At 55.9% G+C, this 21,816-nt stretch overlaps 1 protein-coding gene across 2 annotated transcripts in view; it reads left to right on the plus strand.

The window, feature by feature from the left end:
* BACE1 (beta-secretase 1) overlaps positions 1-21,816 on the plus strand; it is a 27,932-nt gene continuing 6,116 nt past the window's right edge. Inside the window, exons 1-2 of one of the 2 annotated variants that reach the window (XM_059707790.1) lie at positions 2-723; positions 20,326-20,414. In XM_059707790.1, the coding sequence (XP_059563773.1) occupies positions 466-723; positions 20,326-20,414 (347 nt within the window). In that variant the 5' untranslated portion in view covers positions 2-465. Of the gene's footprint in view, positions 724-20,325; positions 20,415-21,816 lie in introns of both variants that reach the window. The other variant, XM_059707791.1, reaches the window with a different exon arrangement.

Consider the following 21,816-nt stretch of genomic DNA (forward strand, 5'->3'; position numbering starts at 1 on the left):
AACAGCGAAGCCTCTTGACAGCCACCGCCACAAGTCTTTCCGCCTCCCCAGCCTGCCTGGGAGTGGAGCTGGGTGATGGTGGCCTGACCAGCGGTGCAGCTGCGGGAGCCCATGCCTCTCCCCACCACCGACCTGCCAGGAGCCCCGGGAAACCAGCGCTGCCGACCTGCCATGCTCGCCCCTCCCAGCGCCCCCGGGGGGCCCAGGCCGGCCTCTCCCCGACCTGTGCTGAGGCTGCACGCCTCTGGCCAGATGTAGCCGGGATCCGTCTCCCGTCTCCCCTCCGCTCGCTCGGCCGATCGTTCCTGCCATCCCACAGCGGGGCGGGCTGGTCCAAGGCCCGCAGGATCCCCGATGCTGCACGGCTCGCTTTCCTGAGAAACCACCGGCACCCAGAGTGGGGGTCAGACCATCGGGACGGACGTGGGCCCGAGGGAGCCCTGAGGGCCTGGAGGCCGGGCCGCGATGGCCCCAGCACTGCCCTGGCTCCTGCTGTGGATGGGCTCGGCAGTGCTGCCCACCCGCTGTGCCCAGCCTGGCATCCGGCTGCCTCTGCGGAGTGGGCTAGGGGGCACCCCCCTGGGCCTGCGACTGCCCCGGGACACCGAGGAGCCCGACGAGCCTGGCCGGAGGGGCAGCTTCGTGGAGATGGTGGACAACCTGAGGGGCAAGTCCGGTCAGGGCTACTATGTGGAGATGACTGTGGGCAGCCCCCCCCAGACGGTAAGGTCGCCAGGCCACGCTACCCTCCTCCAGCATGAGCAGAGGCGGGAGCTGGGGGGCAGCATGCTGGTCCCTGCGAACGTGGGCTGGGTGGTGTGGGCAGGAGGGACCCTCTCCCGAAACCTTCTCCGGCGACCACGGTGGCAGCTGGGGTCTTCTGTCATTCCCAACGCTCCCCTTCCCTCTCAGGCGTCCCCGTGGCCCTGGTCCGCCGGCCCTCTCTTCATTCCCGTCTTACACACACACCTCTTTGTAAAGATTTGGGGCAGGAGAAATATTTCCGTGCGGGGAGCCTGCCCCGGAGAAGGGCCCAAGCCATGGGGTCGCTGGGAACAGGTGTGAGCCCTGGCCAAGCCCGAGTCTGCTGCGCCCACCACTCCAGACCTTGGTCACCCAACCCCTCACCTCCTCTGGCGTTTCGGGAGTCAGGCTTCCCACCATCATTCCTGGCACCTTGAAGGCCAGGGAGCCCTGATCCGAGTTGGATGAGGCCCTTTCTCCCACTGTCTGGGCGACCACGGGGCAGCAAAGCTGAGGCCTGAGCTCGTGACCTCTAGGCTAGCCCAGAAGCCCTAGACCGGCGGTTCTCAGCCTGTGGGTCGCGACCCCTTTGGGGGTCGAACGACCCTTTCACAGGGGCCGCCTAAGACCATGGGAAAACATATAATTACATATTGTTTTTGTGATGCATCACTATGCTTTAATTGTGTTCAATTTGTCACAATGAAATTGGGGGTCACCACAACATGAGGAGCTGTATTAAAGGGTCTCGGCATTAGGAAGGTTGAGAACCACTGCGCCTAGACAGACAGGCTCCTGAGGTCCATCCCTCTTCCGCCTGCCCCCTCCCCCACTGACATCCACCCCCGCCCCTCCCCCGCCCCAAGCCTCCAGGCACTGGCCAGAGAGGACTAGGCTGAGCCTGGGGAAAGGACAAGTCGCAGCTCAGGAACCAGAGCCCCTTCTGGGACTGAGACTCCGATAGCTGCTGGGGGAGCAGGGGGCGGCCTGGCAGCGATGGCGAAAATGCCACCCACTCTCCCCATCCTTGCTGACAATCCCTGGTACCTCCAAAGTGGCTGGCGCAGGTTGCACCCCCTGCACCGCTGTGGGTGGGTGGGAATGTGGGCGTGAGCAGCCCTCCGTGGGGGCTGTGGCCGGCCTCTGTGCACATGTGCTCCCCTGTGGGAGGGTCTGGACACAAGTGACAGGATGGCTCTGTGTGCGGGTGTGTCACCTTGAACCTGAGCCGCCCCATTCCCCTCCGGTCTATGTCGAGGGGGCCTGTCCTTGGGAGGGTCTGTGAAGGGGAGTGTCTGTGCGTAGGGAGCAGCCTGGGCTTCTCAGGAAGCACCCTCTGCAAGGCTCCACCTCCCAGTGGCCTGGTGGATGCAGCCTTCCGGGCCGCCACCCAGGCCGCCCGCCGCCCGGCTGACCCAAGGCTCCGGTCTCCCCCGCGAATTCCTCCTCTTGCCTGCACACCCTTAGTACCCAGGAGCAGTCTGGAGTCAGTCCTCAGGGCGAGAACAGAGCGAGGTTCAGAGTATCTGAAGGGAGTGGGGTGGCTCAGGTTCACAGGGTGTTGTCAGGGACCAGGGGATGTGGAGACCTGGGGCCATGTGTGCTGTGCAGAGACCCCGGGACATGGCCACGGGACAGGGCTGGGACACCATACGGGCTGCAGGGTCAGACAGACAGGAATGCCAGCTTTTCCTCTCCTCTGCTGTGTGGCTTTGGGCAAACAGTCTGACCCCTCTGAGCCGATTGCCTCGCCTCTCACACGGGTGCAGAGAGCTCTCCTCTGCCAGGTCGTTGTGGGCATTAAACGAGACCATGTAGGTGAAAGCATCTGGAACAGTGCAGCGGGCCACATAACTGACCTGCAGTCAGTTAAAGTCATTTCCTCCCAGTTTGTCTGGCCACTTCTGCCTCTTCTGTGCTGTGCATAAAACATGGTGTCCTCAGCCTCAGTGTTTGCACTTGGGGGACCACTTACCATACTTCCCGGACCCCTGAGATGATGTCTACACCCCCAGCCCAGAAGTTGGCAGAGAGTAATTGTCCAATAAATGTCAATTCCTTCCCCCACATTTTCTTTTTTTTTAAATAATTTTTTAATAGATTTCAGAGAGGAAGGGAGAGAGAAAGAGATAGAAACATCAATGATGAGAAAGAGTCGTTGATTGGCTGCCTCCTGCACCCCCCTACTGGGGATGAAGCCCACAACCTGGGCACGTGCCCTGGCCGGGAATGGAACCGTGACCTCCTGGTTCATAGGTCAACACTCAACCACTGAGTCACGCTGGCTGGGCCCTCACCCCACCCTCCTAAGGGAAGGGAGGTGGGCTTAAAGTTCAGCGCCAGCCCAGGGAGCCAGTGCAGGAGACCCCCGGTGGATTGCCCCATGGCTGCAAACCTGAGCCAGTGCCAGCCGGGCTCGGCTCTGCGGTGACTTTGATTCTTTCCCGGCAGTCTGCCTTTCTCCCCCCTGGCGGGCGGCTGTAAGCACCACGTAAGAGCACGCCTGGCAGATCCTCTGAACCAGTCAAGGCAAGCACTTCCTGTGTGCTGTGCAATTAACTGTGGGGTTTGGGGGCTGACCCACAGAGAGATGGAATGTATGTGTTCTGCCCTTAAGGAGTTGAGCGTGCAGTGGAAGAATAAATGCTAGGACCAGGTACCCCATAGCAGCAGTGCTCCACGTGAGGTCCCCAGGCCCCTGCTATCGGACCCCGTTCGAAATAAATGTACATTCTCTGGCCCCACCTCAGACTCACTGAGTCGCGATCTCAGGGGAGCACTGATCTACTTAGCACAAAGGGTGCGATCGGCGCTCAGGAAGAGGTGACCAGGGAAGGCCTCCCAGGGGAGGTGGTCTGTTAGCATGGTCTTAAGCATGAATAGGAGGGGCGGTCATTCTCGGTGGGGAAATGGCACCTGTTCCACACAGGAACTGCGCTTTCTTTGTATGCCCACTTCTCTCCCTGAGACTCGGTTCGACCAGAAGAGGCCACAGCAAATGACAATGAGTTACGTGTGTTTGAGCTTCGGAATGTCTGTCCTGGAGGCAGAGTTCAGGAACCCCGTCCAGTTGATGTTACAGGTTCAGGTAAATAAGATAGAGCCAAATTGCCCAAAGCCTTAAATGTCAAGCGTAAGGTCTGGACGTTGCTCTGCAGGTATTTGTGTGGGGGGATAATCTGAAGAAAGCGATGCTGTAGGGAGAGACATCCACATGATGGAAGGAATGGAACTGAGACGCGCGGGGGCGGGTCTGTCACCCAGTCTGAGTGAGAGGCGCCATGACAAGGCCAGACGAGGCAGTGAGCGATGAAAAGGGAAGACCAGGATGCGAGGAACAGTACACGCAGGTGGACAGGACTTGGCGACACTGGTGTGAAGAGTGGGGAAGAAGGTGTCAACGATGATTTCAAGATTCTGATTGGGCCCTGGCCGGTTTGGCACTGGATAGAGCATCGGCCTGAGGACCAAAGGGTCCTGGGTTCGATTCTGGTCAAGGACATGTACCTCGGTTGCAGGCTCCTTCCCGGCCGGGGCGCGTGCAGGAGGCAACCAGTCAATGTGTTTCTATCACGTAGATGTTTCTCTCTGTCTTTTCCTCTCTCTTCCATTCTCCCTAAAAATCAATGGGAAAATATCCTCGGGTGAGGATTAAAAAAAAAAAAAAAAAAGGTCTGGAGAGGTAAGAAGTTAAGGATGAGGAAAAGGGAAGAATCAAGATTTTAAAAAAAATTCTAAAGGGAATGCCTCTTTCTTGTAGAAAATCTGAAAATAAAAGCATAAAAATTAAGAAGAAAAAAAGGTCTGATTGGGAGTGACCTGGATCTGAACAAGACGTTTTGGGGAGCAGGCAGGCTGGCAGGAGGGGATGGCTTCGCAGTACTGGTATACAAAAGCTGCTTGTACTTAGGGTTGCACTTTATGCAAAGTGTTTAAAACATATTCTACTAGATTAGTTTGTTTTTCATATTCACAGCTTCTAGCAGAAGAAGTAGGGACTCAAAGGGTAAACAGTTGGCAAGGTGGCAGGCCAGAAAGTGAAGATTCTGTCTCACCCTGTTCTCCCTGCTACTCCATGCCTCCTGTGTGTGTGTTCCTGCTACTCCATGTCTCCTGTGTGTGTGTCCCTGCTACTCCATGTCTCCTGTGTGTGTGTCCCTGCTACTCCATGTCTCCTGTGTGTGTGTCCCTGCTACTCCATGTCTCCTGTGTGTGTGTCCCTGCTACTCCATGTCTCCTGTGTGTGTGTTCCCGCTACTCCATGTCTCCTGTCTGTGTGTCCCTGCTACTCCATGTCTCCTGTGTGTGTGTTCCCGCTACTCCATGTCTCCTGTGTGTGTGTTCCCGCTACTCCATGTCTCCTGTGTGTGTGTTCCCGCTACTCCATGTCTCCTGTGTGTGTTGTTCCCGCTACTCCATGTCTCCTGTGTGTGTGTTCCCGCTACTGCATGTCTCCTGTGTGTGTTGTTCCCGCTACTCCATGTCTCCTGTGTGTGTGTCCCTGCTACTCCATGTCTCCTGTGTGTGTGTTCCCGCTACTCCATGTCTCCTGTGTGTGTTGTTCCCGCTACTCCATGTCTCCTGTGTGTGTCTCCCTGCTACTCCATGTCTCCTGTGTGTGTTGTTCCCGCTACTCCATGTCTCCTGTGTGTGTTGTTCCCGCTACTCCATGTCTCCTGTGTGTGTGTTCCCGCTACTCCATGTCTCCTGTGTGTGTTGTTCCCGCTACTCCATGTCTCCTGTGTGTGTGTCCCTGCTACTCCATGTCTCCTGTGTGTGTGTCCCTGCTACTCCATGTCTCCTGTGTGTGTGTCCCTGCTACTCCATGTCTCCTGTGTGTGTGTCCCTGCTACTCCATGTCTCCTGTGTGTGTGTCCCTGCTACTCCATGTCTCCTGTGTGTGTGTCCCTGCTACTCCATGTCTCCTGTGTGTGTGTCCCTGCTACTCCATGTCTCCTGTGTGTGTGTCCCTGCTACTCCATGTCTCCTGTGTGTGTGTCCCTGCTACTCCATGTCTCCTGTGTGTGTGTTCCTGCTACTCCATGTCTCCTGTGTGTGTGTTCCTGCTAGTCCATGTCTCCTGTGTGTGTGTCCCTGCTACTCCATGTCTCCTGTGTGTGTGTTCCTGCTACTCCATGTCTCCTGTGTGTGTTGTTCCCGCTACTCCATGTCTCCTGTGTGTGTTGTTCCCGCTACTCCATGCCTCCTATGTGTGTGTCTCCGGGAGAAGAAGAAAGGGTTTATGGTGAACGTCTCTCTGCCATTCTCACATGATACCTGCTCTTACTTTCTTACGACACTTACCCAAATGTGTGTTTCCCTCATAAAACACCAACCTCTTGAAAACAGTGTCTTTGTTTGTGTGTGTGTGTGTGTGTGTGTGTGTGTGCTAATCCTCACCCGAGGATATTTTTCCATTGATTCTTAGGGAGAGTGGAAGGGAGAGGGAAAGACAGAGAGAAACATCAATCTGAGAGAAACACATCGATTGGTTGCCTCCCGTATGAGCCCCACCGGGGCCCAGGCCAGGGAGGATGCTGCAACCAAGGTACATGCCCTTGACTGGAATAGAACCTGGGACCTTTTGGTCCATAGGCCAATGCTCTATCTACTGAGCCACACCAGCTAGGGCAAGAACAGTGTATTTTTTAAATGTTTATTTTTTTCAGTGTCTTATTTTTCTTTAATATCTCCGGCAGCACCAGACTCAGAACATGCACCTAAAAACGTTGAGTGAGGGAATAAATAAGCTGTAAGACATCTAAATAGAGCTGTTGATGGGCAACTGTAAGTGCAGAACTGGAGTTCTGGTGAAAATATTTTTAGTCTTTTTCCTAAATGAAAGAGTATCATCTCATTATACTGGTGTAAGTGTCACTATCCAAATGCAGGACAAGATTAATTGTTTTGATTGAAATCCGGGGAGAGTCAATTCTGTTGAACAAATGTTTGCGGAGCACCTGTGTGTGCAGAAGAGAACAATAATGTCATAGCCGCAGCACTCAGAGACGCCCCGTGTGTGAGGCCAGCCGTGTGCACACCTCAGCAACACCCGAGACCTTGTGCATTTGGTACGAGTAGAGCAGTGAGTCTTGGGAGTGAAGCAACAGGGTGCAAGGCAAGGCCTGCTGGAAAGGGGGGCCTTTGACTCGACGGGAAGAGGAGAGACTGTGCTGCTTGCGCACACTGGGGCGAGCACTCTGAAGAGAGGGAGGCCCAGCCACGTTAGGAGCTGGGAGCTGGGCTCGTGCTGTGGGGCTCGGGGAGCGCGGGTTTGAGTCTAGAGGCAGAGAGGCCTCGTAGGTACACGGGACGGGGGTGGTCAGTGTAGTTGGGGCTCCAGGAAAAAACTTCAGTGTGGAGCAGTGATTCCCAACCCTTTTCCTCTCATGGCACCCATAACCAATCGCCCAGCTTCCGTGGCACACCAGAAATATGCTAATGGCTTTTTCCTGATCTAACAAATAGAATAGGTACAGTTTTGATTCATTCACAACGACGGCTTTGGTTGTGTTGGCTGCTGTCATTTTTTAATTTGACAATTTAAGGGAACGGAGGATAGCGCCCCTGACTAGGTCGTCAGATTTTGCATGTTTGAAAAATTCTTGCTGTTCACCGGTTGAAAATCGCTGGTGTGGAGGGTAGCTTGGACACCAGGGGTGGGGAGCATCTGGCCTGCGGGCAGGATAAGGCCCGAGAAATCATTTGGTCCGGCCCTGCCAAGGCATTAGGGGTGAGCTGATTAAATGTCTGACCAAATAGAGCAGGCTAATTTTTAAGATGGTAATTCTGTGTGGCCCCGGACTGATGTTGTAAATATCCAAATGGCCCTGGGCAGAGAAAAGGTTCCCCACCCCCGGTAGAGCCTGGGGAGGAGGATCGAAGTTAGAATAGAAGGGCCTGGAAGAGGTGGGGGGTGAGGACCGCGAGGAGGACGGTCCTCAGAGCCGCATTCACACGTGAGTCCAGCCCAGGGCTCTACCCTGGTGCTGACGGGAAGAAAGACCCATCCGCTCCTTTCAGCCGCTCTGACTGCTTGTGTCGGTGAGCACAGCAAAAGCAGCAGCGTTTAAAGCATAATATGCTTTTCCAAAATGTGATAGTTACCACTCTGCTTTAATTGCAAGGGCTATGTATTAGCATGCTCACTTGGGGGGTGAGGAAATGGAGGCTCAGAGAGAGTGCGTGGTGTGTGGGACTTTACAGGGGACCCCAGTGTGAGGAGAAGGTTGGGAGAAAGGCAAGCAGGCAAGACTCCGTATCTGCCACCCTCCAAGGTCTGCTCCCACCTGCCCCCAAACCTCCCAGCTCCCAGCATAGTTCCGTTTTTATTGTGTTTATACAGTGGAATTCCAGGTTATATATATATTTTTAAGTCCTGATATTAATTCAATGGAAATCCATTGAATTCAACAAACCACCATTCTACTAGACCAGTGGTCAGCAAACTGTGGCTCGCGAGCCACATGCGGCTCTTGGGCCCCTTGAGTGTGGTTCTTCCCCAAAATACCGACTTCTGCGCATGGGCCACAGAGTTTCAATCGCACTGTACGTGCACGCCCACACGTGGTATTTTGTGATATTTTGTGGAAGAGCCACACTCAAGGGGCCAAAGAGCCGCATGTGGCTCGCGAGCCGCAGTTTGCCGACCACTGAACTAGACAATGCAGCCGGGACCCCAGTTCTAAGGTTGCCGCCAGTTCCTGAGGCGGGGCGACTGGGCTCGGCTCCCTGCCGCACGCTGGTCCTTCTGGGACCCTCAGGCTGCCCCACACTCGGCCTCGGCCCCCCAGTCAGGAAAGAAGGAGTCTGTGGGGCGTGGGGGGCATTGGGAGAGACCGTGCCCTCGCTGAGGTTGGAGGTCAGGAGCCCTTCTCGCTGTCTCCAACAGAGCTCAGCAGGGCGTCCTGGTTGAAAGTCCAGGGAGAAGAACAGGGAAGCCCGCGCCTGACAGCCAGCTGCTCTGTGTGCTGGGAGCCATTCTCTTGGGGACACAGGCAGTGGGGAGTTCTGGGCTGGAGCCGGACCCTCCTCCAGGCCCTGAGCAGCCCTTTGCCTGCACACCTGCGGCTGTGCCAGTGGCTCCTGAGAGGGCAGGTGCGTGCTCAAAGGTAGAGGGGAGTCCACAGTCCCAGGGGCTCACCTGGGGAGCCAGGACACCTAGGTCTTTTTTTTTTTAATTTATTTTTATTGATTTTAGAGAGGAAGGAAGAGGAAGGGAGAGATAGAAACATCCATGATGAAAGAAAATCATTGATCGGCTGCCTCCTGCACGAAACCACACTGGGGATTGAGCCCACAATCCAGGCATGTGCCCTGACCGGGAATTGAACTGTGACCTCCTGTTTATAGGTCAATGCTCAACCACTGAGCAACACTGGCCAGGCAGGACTCCTAGGCATTCTTCTCAGACTCTGACAAAGCCACGGAGCAAACGGCTGAGCTCCCTGCCTCTCCACCCCAGCTGCTTCTTTCGCCAGGCCTTCTAAGTGCATGGCCTGTGGTTGACGCTGTCTGCCGCCCACCGGAACCCCCTGCGTCCAGGCTGCGTGTCTCCTTGCCTGGCCTCTGGGTGCCTAGACCTTTCGCCAGGAGCACAGGGTGTGAACCCTGGCGCCTCCCGATGGCCCCAGCTGAGCAGCCAGGGGCTGGGCTTCGCTTTCCACTGAGTACAGACCCAGAGAACAGGCAAGCCACGGCCACTGTGGGTGGGGGTGGAGAGATGGCAGGAAGGACCTCCTGTGTGACAGTGAAAAGCAGATAACCTAGCATCCGTGATGCCTCACAGGCTGGAGTTTCCGGGTGGGTTTCATGGAGGTTGAAGGGCAAAAGAGACGCCTCAACAGCCACCGGGGATGGGATGGACAGAGGAAGTAAATTCTCTTCTTCGAACAGAAGACCTCTGCCTTTCCTCTCTTTGGTACACTGGGGTCCTCCATGAGCTCAGAAAGGCATTTTACTGCTTAAAAAAAAAAAAAAAAAAAGGTTGGAGACCATTGTCTTAGGTCTGGTCTGTAAGACAGATGTGTATACGTTTTAACCATTCATAGCCACCGACTCATGTGAACTGGAAGCACTAACAAATACTAGTTGAGCCAGATTGAGGCTGGGGGAAATGGAGCATCCTGTCTAAAGGGGGAAGGGTGCACTAGCTAAGGTTTGGGGTGATGTAGCCAGCTTGGGATTCCTTAAAACAACAATAACAAACACCCGGCCGGCGTGGCTCAGTGGTTGAGCATCGACCTATGAACCAGGAGGTCATGTTTCAATTCCTGGTCAGGGCACATGCCCGGGTTGGGGGCTCAATCCCTAGTGTGGGGCATGCAGGAGGCAGCCAATCAATGATTCCCTCTCATCATTGATGTTTCTGTCTCTCTCCCTCTCCCTTCCTTTCTGAAATCAAATCAAATTATATAGAGGCCTGGCGCACAAAAATTTGTGCACTCGGGTGGAGGTCCCTCAGCTCGGCCTGTGCCCTCTTGCAATCTGGGACTCCTCGAGGGATGTCCACCTGCTGGCTTACGCCCACTCCCTGGGGGTATCAGGCCTAAGCTGGCAGTCAGACATCCCTCTGGCAGCCCGGGAACCCTCGGGGGATGTCCACTTGCCAGCGGGGAGCAGGCCTAAGCTGCAGTCGGATATCCTTAGCGCTGCTGAGGAGGTGGGAGAGGCTCCTGCCACCACTGCTGTGCTGGCAGCTGGCAGCCTGGCTTGTGGCTGAGCAGAGCTCCCCTGTGGGAGCGCTCTGATCACCAGGGGGCAGCTCCTGCATTGAGCGTCTGCCCCCTGGTGGTCAGTGTGTGTCATAGTGACCAGTCATTCCCAGTCTTTCTGCTGTTAGGGTCAATTTGCATATTACCATTTTATTATATAGGATATTTAAAAAATAGCCCAAGATGGGGAGCCTGGTAGCCTGCTTGCTCCCTGGTGTCAATCGCCAGCTTCAGCCCGTGGAGCAAAGTGGAAGCAGGGGTGGGTATGGTGGGTGTCGGTGGTACAGTCACCCTACAGTCCCAGGCTAAAATCACAGCCCTGCAAAGACCCTGGGGCTGGGTTAACAGCAAGAATCTGTAGTGGGTCAGAGAACTGCAGGAAATGAGGCAGTTACTACCAGTTAAAAAAATTACGCCCCAACTGTTTTTGGTTCAGTGAATAAAGCATCAGCCTGCAGACTGAAAGGTTCCAGGTTCAGTTCCAGTCAAGGGCACGTCCAGTTGCTAACTTGATCCCCAGCCCTGGTTGGGGCACATGCAAGAGGCAACCAGTCGACGTGTCTCTCTCACATCAATGTTTCTCTCTGTCTCTTCCCCTCCCTCTCACTGTCTTTAAAAATCAATGAAAAAATATCCTCGAGTGAGGATTAACAACAACAAAATTGTGAGGGAGCACCTACTGAGGGTTAGGTAAGAATCCTATCTAATAAAAGAGAAACATGGTAATTAGCCGTACATCCGCTACCCTCCCCACTGGCTAATCAGGGCGATATGCAAATTAACTGCCAGCCAAGATGGCGGCCGGCAGCCAGGCTACTGACACGAACAGGAGGCTTGCTTGCTTCAGTGACGGAGGACTCCAATGTTTCCCGCCTGCCGCTGCTGGGCTCTGAGCTGCTAAGAAACATTGTTACAAATATAGAAGCTAAACAAAACCCCAGAAACCTGTTTTCAGTCAGCCGGGATCTCAGAGCTGGAGTCACAACAAAGTTTCAAATACAGAAAGTAAACAAAGCCAGAAACCTGCTTTCAGCAGCGAGGTCTCACAGCTAAAGCCGGCTCTCAGCTCCAGTGACAGCCATAAATCCAAGAATAAAAAATAAAAAAGGAAAAAAGGAGCGGTTGGGAGCTTCAGTCACCCGCCAGCCTGAAAACGGCCCTCAGCCCCTCACCCAGACTGGCCAGGCACCCCAGTGGGGACCCCCACCCTGAAGGGGGTGTGACCAGCTGCAAACAGCCATCATCCCCTCATCCAGGCTGGCCAGGCATCCCAGTGGGGACCCCCACCCTGATCCAGGACACCCTTCAGGGCAAACCAGCCTGCCCCCACCCGTGCACCAGGCCTCTATCCTATGTAGTAAAAGGGTAATATGCCTCCCGGCACCGGGATCAGTGTGACAGGGGGCAGCGCCCAAACCCCCTGATCGCCCTGTGTCTCTGTGTGTGACAGGGGGCAGGGCCACAACCTCCCTATCCGCCCTGCTCTGTTCATGACAGGGGAAGGCACCCCAACCCCCTGATCAGCCCTGCTCTGTGCCTGATAGGGGGGAGCTCCCGATCCCCTGATTGGCCCTGCTCTGTGTGTGACAGGGTGTGGCCCCCAAGCCCCTGATCGGCCCTGCTCTGTGGGTGATGGGGCAGCGCCCCAACCTCCCCATCGACCCTGCCTTGAGTGTGACAGGGGGCGGTGCCCCAATCCCCCAATTGGCCCTACCCTGAGTGTGACTGAGGGTGGCATCACAACCTTCTGATCAGCCCTGCTCTGTGCATGACAGGGGGGAGCTCCCCAACCCCCTGATCGGCCCTGCTCTGTGCATGACAGGGGGGAGCTCCCCAACCCCCTGATCGGCCCTGATCTGTGTGTGACAGGGTACGGAGCCCCAAGCCCCTGATGGGCCCTGCTCTGTGAGTGACAGGGGGCAGAGCCCCAACCCCCCTGATGGGCCCTGCTCTGTGCGTGACAGGGGGTGGCACCGCAACCTCCCCATCGACCCTGCCTTGAGTGTGACAGGGGGCAGTGCCCCAACCCCCCAATCGGCCCTATCCTGAGCATGACTGAGGGTGGCATTGCAACCTCCTGATCCGCCCTGCTCTGTGCATGACAGGGGGCGGCGCCCCAACTCCCCAATCGGTCCTGCTCTGAGCCCGACCAGGGTCTGCGGGGCAGGCACCTAGGGATTGGGCTTGCCCTCTGCCACCCTGGAGTGGGCCTAAGCCCGCAGGTTGTTATCTCCCGAGGGGTCCCAGACTGTGAGAGGGCACAAGTGGGGCTGAAGGACACTCCCCCCACCCCCCGCCAGTGCACAAATTTTTGTTCACTGGGCCTTTAGTCCTATATAATAAAGAGCTAATATGCTAATTAGACTGAAGAGCAGAATGACCGTCCAGGCATCCTTCTGGACGACCATCTGGATGACCTTCCAGATGAAGCCAGGGCTGCAAGGGCCAGCCAAGGCTGTGAGGGGCTGCGCGGGCCGAGCCCCTTGCATGAATTCGTGCACTGGGCCTCTAGTACATAATAAGGATACAAAGGTGCCCCACCCTTGAGCAGCTCACAGTGGGACAAACAGGCTTTAGCTAAATGATTGGCATGTGATGGGTGACATACAAAGAAGCAACTGTTACTGAGGCCTGCAAGAGACAGAAGCTCATCTTGACTGGGGGCATCAGGGCAAGACCCTCGGGATAAAGGATGTTTAAACTGTGACTTGAACTTTTTTTTTTTTAATATATTTTATTGATTTTTTACAGAGAGGAAGGGAGAGGTATAGAGAGTTAGAAACATCGATGAGAGAGAAACATCGACAAGCTGCCTCCTGCACATCACCCACTGGGGATGTGCCCCCAACCAAGGTACATGCCCTTGACCGGAATTGAACCTGGGACCTTTCAGTCCGCAGGCCAACGCTCTATCCACTGAGCCAAACCAGTTTGGCTATGACTTGAACTTTGAACAGAAGTTAGACAAAACAGGGGAGCACATTTTAAGCAAATAAACAGCATACGGGAAGGTACAGAGGTAAGAGGTCCTTGAGCTTTTGAGAAACTTCCCGAGAAGCATGGGGAGGAAGGGGAAAGGGGCCCTAGAGGCCCCCAAGGTCAAGGATCCCAGAACTTAATTCAGACAGTTTTGAATCAGTTACCTGGTGCTGTGTAACAAACGACTCCAAAACTTGGCAGCTGAAGACCACGGCCATTTTGTTTCGTGGGATTCTGTGGCTGAATTCAGCTGGCGAGTCAGCTGGGGCCGGACTAAGTGGGCCTGCTGGGCCTCTTTCTCCAGGAAGTCTTTCATCCTCGAGGAGGCCAGACCGAGCTCCTTTACCTCCACTCTCAGGGCAGCATTCCATGAGGGCGACCCCCAATTCATGAGGGTGACCCCCTCTGCTCTCCTCCTTTGCCATGGCTCACTGGCAAAACAAGTCATGTGGCCTAACCCAGCATCAGTGTCAGAGGGGATCCCACCAGGGCAGGCAGACGGGGTGTGAGTCCTTAATGTAACAATCTACCATACATTCCTTCTCCCAAGTGGAGATTCGGGAAGGTCAAGGAGATGAGAGAGCAGACGTGGGCTTGGTCAGACCAGTGGATCCTGGTCCTGGCTTTGGGGCTCATGGTGTAACAGGGGTCAGTTTGCCGACTCACACTAGTTCTCAGTGTCCTCAGTCAAATGGAAGATGCTACATCTCAGTTTAGAAACAAGGCTTGTTATCTGAGAGGATAAGAGCACTTCTCCCCTTACCTCTGAGGCCCACTCAGAAGGAAATAGACCAGGAGAATTAGAAATAGGATAATGTGGATTAAAGCTCCTCCCCAGAGGCTTGCAAAGGGGTAAGACCTTGGGGTGGGCTACCAGGGAAGGCTGTGGATCTTAGTAACAGATCTTTCTGGGTTGGAAAGAGCCCCCCTCTCTAGCTAATAGACAGATGGCTCCCGGAGTCTCTTTTTATCCAGAAAGTCTGCTAGAGTTGGGCCAAGGCAGCTGGGATTTGGGGGACAAAGACTTACCCTGAACTCCCCAGCTCGGTCCCTCTCTCATCAGGCAAGGTTATTGCTGGAGATTCCCCGGGGCCTCGCCTTTCCCTGCAGGCTTGTTAGCACCTCCCAGGAAGCTGCCTTCTAGACGCCCCAGGGGCACCCGTGTTTGTTAAGTAATTGGCACTGACCTGGCCCTGACCCCCAGGCTTCCGTCCCTGTGCATCTAAGGGCAGTAGCTACAGACTCCTGAGCCGTCAGATGGGGAACAAGTCGGATGGCTTCAGGACCCCAGGCGCCTGGAGACTGGCATCCTGTGTCAAACCCGGGCACCTGGTGAGATAGAGCCACACCTACAGCCCCAAAACCCCCAGTTTGGGAGTCAACTGAGGGATCCCCTCTGCACCCAAAATAGGGGGCAGAGGGGCTCGTTCCCACTTCTTTTCCTTTAACCATTTGTTAACTCAAGCAACCAGTATCGCCAGGCCCTGTGATACCCACTCGGGACACACTGGGGACACGGGAGGAGAGGGTCAGTGTAAAACCACAGCGCCAAGTTCGATGGAAGCATTTTAAGAAGAGAGTATTCCCTGGTCTGTCTCCCTTCAGAAGGCTCTTTAGAGCTCAAGCTGAAGGGTCAGAGGAGGTGAGTGGACAGAACTGGAGGTCAGAGTGGCAAGGAGCAGAGGGCTTGGGGAGCATGGGACAAGCTACACTGGATATGTAGGCAGGACTGGATCATGAAGGGCTTCTGAAATGTTAGTGCTTTAAGCTTTCTTTTTTTAAACATATATTTTTTATTGATTTCAGAAAGGAAGGGAGAGGGAGGGAGAGACAGAAACATCAATGATGAGAATCATCAATCAGCTGCCTCTTGCATGCCCCCTACTGGGGGTGGAGCCCGCAACCCTGGCATGTGCCCCGACCAGAAATCTAACCCGAGACTCCTGGTTCATAGGTTGGCGCTCAACCACTGAACCATGCCAGCCGGGCTAACCTTTTCTTTTTTTTCTTTTTTTTTTTAATTTAATTTAATTTTTTTTAAATTAAATCTTTATTGTTCAGATTATTACATTTGTTCCTCTTTTTTTTCCCCCCCATAACTCCCCTCCTCCCAGTTCCCGCCCCACCCTCCGCCCTCACTCCCCACCCACTGTCCTCATGCATAGGTGCACGATTTTTGTCCAGTCTCTTCCCACATCTCCCACCCCCCTTTCCCCCCCAAGAATAGTCAGTCCATTCCCTTTCTATGTCCCTGATTCTATTATAATCAACAGTTCATTCTGTTCATCAGATTATTTATTCACTTGATTCTTAGATTCACTTGTTGATAGATGCATATTTGTTGTTCATAATTTGTATCTTTACCTTTTTCTTCCTCTTCCTCTTCTTAAAGGATACCTTTCAGCATTTCATATAATCCTGGTTTGGTGGTGATGAACTCCTTTAGCTTTTCCTTATCTGTGAAGCTCTTTATCTGACCTTCAATTCTGAATGATAGCTTTGCTGGATAAAGTAATCTTGGTTGTAGGTTCTTGGTATTCATCACTTTGAATATTTCTTGCCACTCCCTTCTGGCCTGCAAAGTTTCTGTTGAGAAATCAGCTGACAGTCGTATGGGTATTCCCTTGTAGGTAACTGAGTTTCTTTCTCTTGCTGTTTTTAAGATTCTCTCTTTATCTTTTGCTCTTGGCATTTTAATTATGATGTGTCTTGGTGTGGTCCTCTTTGGATTCCTCTTGTCTGGGGTTCTCCGCGCTTCCTGGACCTGCAAGTCCATTCTTTTCACCAGGTGGGGGAAGTTTTCTGTCATTATTTCTTCAAATAGGTTTTCAATATCTTGCTCTCTCTCATCTTCTGGCACCCCTATAATTCTGATGTTGGTACGCTTGAAGCTGTCCCAGAGGCTCCTCACACTATCCTCGCATTTTTGGATTCTTTTTTCATTTTGCTTTTCCAGTTGGATGTTTTTTGCTTCCTCGCATTTCAAATCATTGACTTGATTCTTGCGCTCCTCTGGTCTGCTGTCGGGCGTCTGTATAATATTCGTTATTTCAGTCCGTGTATGCTTAATTTCTAGTTGGTTCCCCAATATAAGATCGAGGGTCTTATTAGTTTTCGTGTAGATCTCATTAAGTTTATCGGCAGCTTCTAAACAGTTCTTGAGAGACCTTAAAAGTGTGGTTCTGAACTCTATATCTTCCTTTGACAATTTTGTCCTGTTTCTTTGTCTCCGCATTTTGTTATGCTTCCTTGGTGCACCCCCTAGTGGTCTTTGTTCGCAGTCTTATAGTTAAATCTTGATTGTTGTAGCTAATTCCAGGGAGGGTTTGACCTCCAGGCCAAGTGGCTATGAGAATCAGCTGTGTCAGCAGTGAGAGAACTTCTGTCCTCTAGGGAGGTGCTAATCTAGCCTTTGCCTGAGGCTATCCAGCAAAGGCCTCTGTGCAGGGCTTGGGCGGGGCGGGTCGCACAGGATCAACAGCGTGGGCCGGAGAGAGCAGTTATGGCGGCTCTCAGTCCTGTCCCCAGGGGCTCTGCCTCTCTGAGTCCCAGCACCCGCTGCAAAGCTGGGAGAGAAAGCTGCACTCGCTCTGACCGAAGCCAGACAGTCCCGCTTCTCTCGCTTGAGTCTGGGTCCCTAAAGACTCGCCCGGATCTGGTGCTCAGAGTCTGCGACTCCCTCCCAATTGAAAACAACAACCGCGCCCTCCGCCGCCAGCCCGCTCCGCGCGCTCCGCGCACTCCGCACCTCAGAATTTGACTTCAGCACTGCGCCTCCTCTGAGTGTCCGTGTGCGTTTCTCTTTCCTCCTAGTTGTAGGACTTCCACTCAGCCAGCGTTCCTGTGGTTCTGGGTGATGTCCCTTCCGTTTTTTGGTTTCACTTTTGAAGTAGTTGTTCAAAGCAGCAAACTCCGGCGTTAACCTATGCCGCCATCTTGGTTCTCCCTTAACCTTTTCTTTTAATAGCAAGGGAAACCACTGACACCTGGTCCGGTGTGCATCTGGAAGAGGTCCCTCCCCCACAGTGCAGACACTCTGGAGCCGTTCAGGGGTGGCTGTGCTCTGCCCGGGCAGATTCCAGGATGAAATGAGGAGAGCTTGGCCTCGGGTGGCAGGGGAGAGGGCAGCGAATGAATAGATGCAGGAGACGTTAGGATGGCTAACTGCACAGGACTGGCTGAGGACTGGCGAGGAAGAGGATGTGTTAGATGGCTCTGAAGCTGCTGACTGAGGGAAGAGATGGCTGGCGGTGCCATTCGCTAATACGGGGAACACTGGGAAAATGGGCAGGACCGCGCAAGGTCAGCTTGGGCACCCTACATTCCAGGTGCCTCTGAGGCAGTTTGATGTTGCTTCTAGGGGTGGCGGGGGGGGGGGCTGTGGGGGGAGGGTTATAAGCTTAGGAGTCATTGGCCGAGAGGTGGGATCCGTGCGCTGCAGCCAAGGGCGAGATGATGGAGAGAGTACAGTAGGGAGGAAGGGGCCAAAGGCAAGGCTTGAGAAGTGAGCCTGCACCGCAGACAGAGCTACGGGCGGGGTGCGGGGAGGGGGGTCAGGGGTGACGGGAGGGGCTGGTGCGTGTGGGGCGTGGGGCGGGGTGGCGGGTGACAAGGAGGAGAGGTCAGCGGTGCTGACTGTTCCTGGTTTGGAAAATGTGTCTTGCGTTTGGTGACTGTAAGGCTGTTCTATGGTGGAGGGAGGGGTAGAGGCGAGATTCCGTTTTAGAAGGGGCCGAGCAGGGGTGGGAGGTGAAAAACGAAGACAGCTTGGCTGCTAACTTTGGTTGTGAAGGGGTTGGGGGGGGGGAGCTGGAAGCAGATGTGAGATTTAAAAGATTTAAAAAAACAAAGAGACTAAAGCATTTGTAAATGCCAATAGGAAGACTCCAGAGGATTCAGGGTGGTCAGGGCACGCGTGGTGGCTGGGGGCCCTGAGACTGGGATAGTGAATGGGGGCGGGGGTCTGAGGAGCTAGGAGGGAGCCGCCCCGCCCTGCAGGAGGAGGGACCTCCGAGAGGACCGGCCGGGGCGGCAGGCTGCTTGGGCAGGTGTGGAGGCCGGGCTGCGAGCCCCTGGCGAGGCCTGCGCACAGGCTGGGCGCCCCTCCCGTGGCTGGCCCCTGGCCCCGACTGCCCTGTTCCCTGGTGAGTGTGGGCTCAGGGCTGAAGCTTCTGCAAGTGCGTAAGGACCGGAAACCCCTCTCTCGGGCAGGACCGCACTGCGAAGGGCAGCCAGACAGCCGGACGTTTGCCAACGAGGAAATGGCACCTGCTTCTTATGGTCCCCATTTTCTCGTGAGGATGGAGAGCGGAGGCCACAGAGCAGGGGTGGCCGGGACTGGTGAGGGTGAGGAGCCCAGGGGGTCCTTCCTCCAGGGCGGGACCCCTTTGAGGTGAAAGGGGGAGACCCTCCTCAGACCAGGAGGAAGGCTGCCCCCTCCCTGCAGTGGGAAGGAGGGCGGTCGGGAGCAGCGGGGACGGGGCCCAGATAAAGCTCTGTTGTGGTGTAACACGTGGGCACGCATCCCAGGCCACTGTCCCCGCAGAGCCATGGGGTCCTGGGTCGTGGAGGCGCCTCTTTCTTGGGGGTCCCGGGCTAGCAGCATCCCTGCCACCTGAGGCCGCGCTCCGGTGCTGGGAGCAGAGCGGCAGGTGGGGCAGAGGGGGGTGAAGAGCCGCCTCCGTCGTTATCCGATATCCGGCTGACATGGCAGCTCTGAGCCTCCAGCTCTGTGGATCCCCTGGAAGCCCAGCGTCGAGCCGCCGGGAGACCCGGGAGAGGGCAGGAGAAGTGGGGAGGGGCAGAGGGCATGGGAGCCAGGCCAGGAGCGGGGCCAGCAGGACGCCCGGCAGGGTCAGAGGCCCGGGGCCAGCGCAGGGCGTCTCCCCGGGGCTGAGCAGGCTGGGCGGGACGGGGTCAGAGGTGCCACAGAGGCCCACGGAGAGCAGGGAGGAGCTGGCAGAGGAGGCAGCCGGAGCCAGGGAAGCGCAGGGACCTCCCGAGGTGGCAAGGTCAGAACCTGCACCAAACCCAAGGTCGGCTGACTGCGCCACACCGAGGAGGGAGGGTACAGAGCGGAAGGGCCGGAAGTCCGGGAGGAGCCGAGGGGTGAAGGTGGCATGTTGGCAAGAGGCTTCGCTTCACAGAGGGCCATGTTTCCAAGGCCAGGCCCTCCCTGCTTCTGCCCGTGAGGGTATGGTAGGCATGCAATAGCTCCAGCCGGGAAGTGACAGGGAGGCGGCTGCAGAAGGTAGGGGTCAGGCAGGCCATCGAGGATGAAGGAGGGGGGACAGGTGGAAGAGATGCCAGCAGGGCTGCACAGCAAGGGCCACCAGACACCTGTCCATGTTCACCCAGCCCCACCAGGGCCCCGGCGAGGGGCGTGATCCTGGCTCCCACCCTTTCTGGCAGTGGACTCGGGTCTGTGTCGCCTCTGAGACAGAAGGGGGGCCTTCGTGGAGCCATGTCTGGCACGTCGGGTCAGAAGCACGCGGGCATCACGTGCCATAGAGTCCCCTCACTCCCCTTGCCGGTGCCAGCTCCTGACAGCTGGCTGGGTCCAGCCAGGTGGCCTGCGGGGGACACGCTTCCTCGGAGAACCAGAGAGGAAGGAGGGGCGAGCTCTAAAGACAGAATGGACGGGGAGGGGTGGGCCAAGGGGAGACAGGGACAGACAACACCCCCCACACACTGCGGCTCTAACGACACAGAAAACGCCATGATTCTCTGGGGGAGGCAGAGACATGGTTTCTGAGGCCTGAGGCCCTGCTAAGGCCACAGGACACGTCCTGCCTGGTGGACACTCCTCTGGGGACACTCTGCAGGGAGGCCGAGCAGGAGTCAGGCCCCGTCCGTGTCAGTGACCCGCGCTCTCCCCTCCCTCCCGCAGCTCAACATCCTGGTGGACACGGGCAGCAGCAACTTCGCAGTGGGGGCCGCGCCCCACCCTTTCCTGCATCGCTACTACCAGAGGCAGCTGTGAGTCCAGGAGCTGGAGGGGAGAACTGCGCCGGGTGCAGGGCCAAGGCGGGGTCCGAGGAAAAGGGGGCTGCGGGGAGGAGGCTCCTAGGATCCTTCCTGCCTGGGAAGGGGAGAGGGGAAGTGACGTGAGCAGGACAGCTGAGTGGGGTGTGGGTTTGAGGGGCGTACTGTGGGAAAGGGTAAATTGAGAGATTGAGAGGCAGCCAGGAAGTTCTTTGGGATGGAGAGCAGGCAGCCTCCTGTGCAGGGAAATAAGCTCTGAGCAACCCCAGGGTCCCCTTCTCTCCTGAATGGGAGGCGGGGGCCTCGCTCCACAGCCTCCCATCTCGGTTTCAAGGCAACACCAAACAAGTGTAGGGTGAGCAGGCTGCAGTGAGCGCGCCTGCCGTGTTCTCGCCCAGGGGTCACTCTCGGTGGCTCTGCACCATTCACGGGAGTGGAGAGCGAGTCTTCCAGAAACCCCACTGCCTGGACCAGTGTCAGGACTGTGGGCTGAACCGGCCCCTCCCCATCAGCCAGAGGCCAGCGCCGGGATTTAGACAACTGGTGGGAGGGAGGGTCGAAGTGGGTCTTTAAGGTAAGAGGCTGCGAGGGATCCTAGAAGCAGAACATGGATGTCTGAGCATCTGTGTGTGAGCAGAGGCTTAAACCTATTCATGGACTCCCAGGATGATGCCAAAGCCACCTCCCCACTGCCGCCTCCCCTCAACGCCCCGTCTGGAGGAAGCAGTCAGGGCGCAGGGCCTCAGGGTCGATGAAAGGCAACTCGTGTAGGTCCTTGTCCCAGGCCTGTCCCTGTCCTCCATCACACCCACACACACATACACACATGCGCTGGTCAGCGGTGCAACTACACCCAGGTAAGGGTGTTGATGGGCATGTCCCACACATGTAGGTGGTGTGTAACCTACATGCTCGGCTGAGATGCTGTGCCAACCCCTTCTCTGGCAGAACTTGTTGTAGAGGCTCCACATTTGCCCCTTGGCGCTTGGTCTGCCACTCGGATGGCACTGCTGGATCCCAGGGCAGCCGGAGAATCAATGGCTCCTTTTCTCTGGGAGCTTGACAGAGCTGGGGTGGGTGGGGAAGAGACGCCACTAGCTGTCCCTGCAGCAGCAGCAAGCACAATACACAAAGCCTAGACTGCTCTGCCCTGGGCCTGAGCTCTACATCCAGCAGTGTGAGGCATGGGGACAGGACAGCGAGCCCAGCAGTGTGAGGCACGGGGACAGGACAGCGAGCCCAGCAGTGTGAGGCACGGGGACAGGACAGCAAGCCCAGCAGTGTGAGCCATGGGGACAGGACAGCGAGCCCAGCAGTGTGAGGCACGGGGACAGGACAGCAAGCCCAGCAGTGTGAGCCACGGGGACAGGACAGCGAGCCCAGCAGTGTGAGCCAT

This window comes from Myotis daubentonii, chromosome 9 (genome assembly GCF_963259705.1).
Source record: "Myotis daubentonii chromosome 9, mMyoDau2.1, whole genome shotgun sequence".
Taxonomy (NCBI): Eukaryota; Metazoa; Chordata; class Mammalia; order Chiroptera; family Vespertilionidae; genus Myotis; species Myotis daubentonii.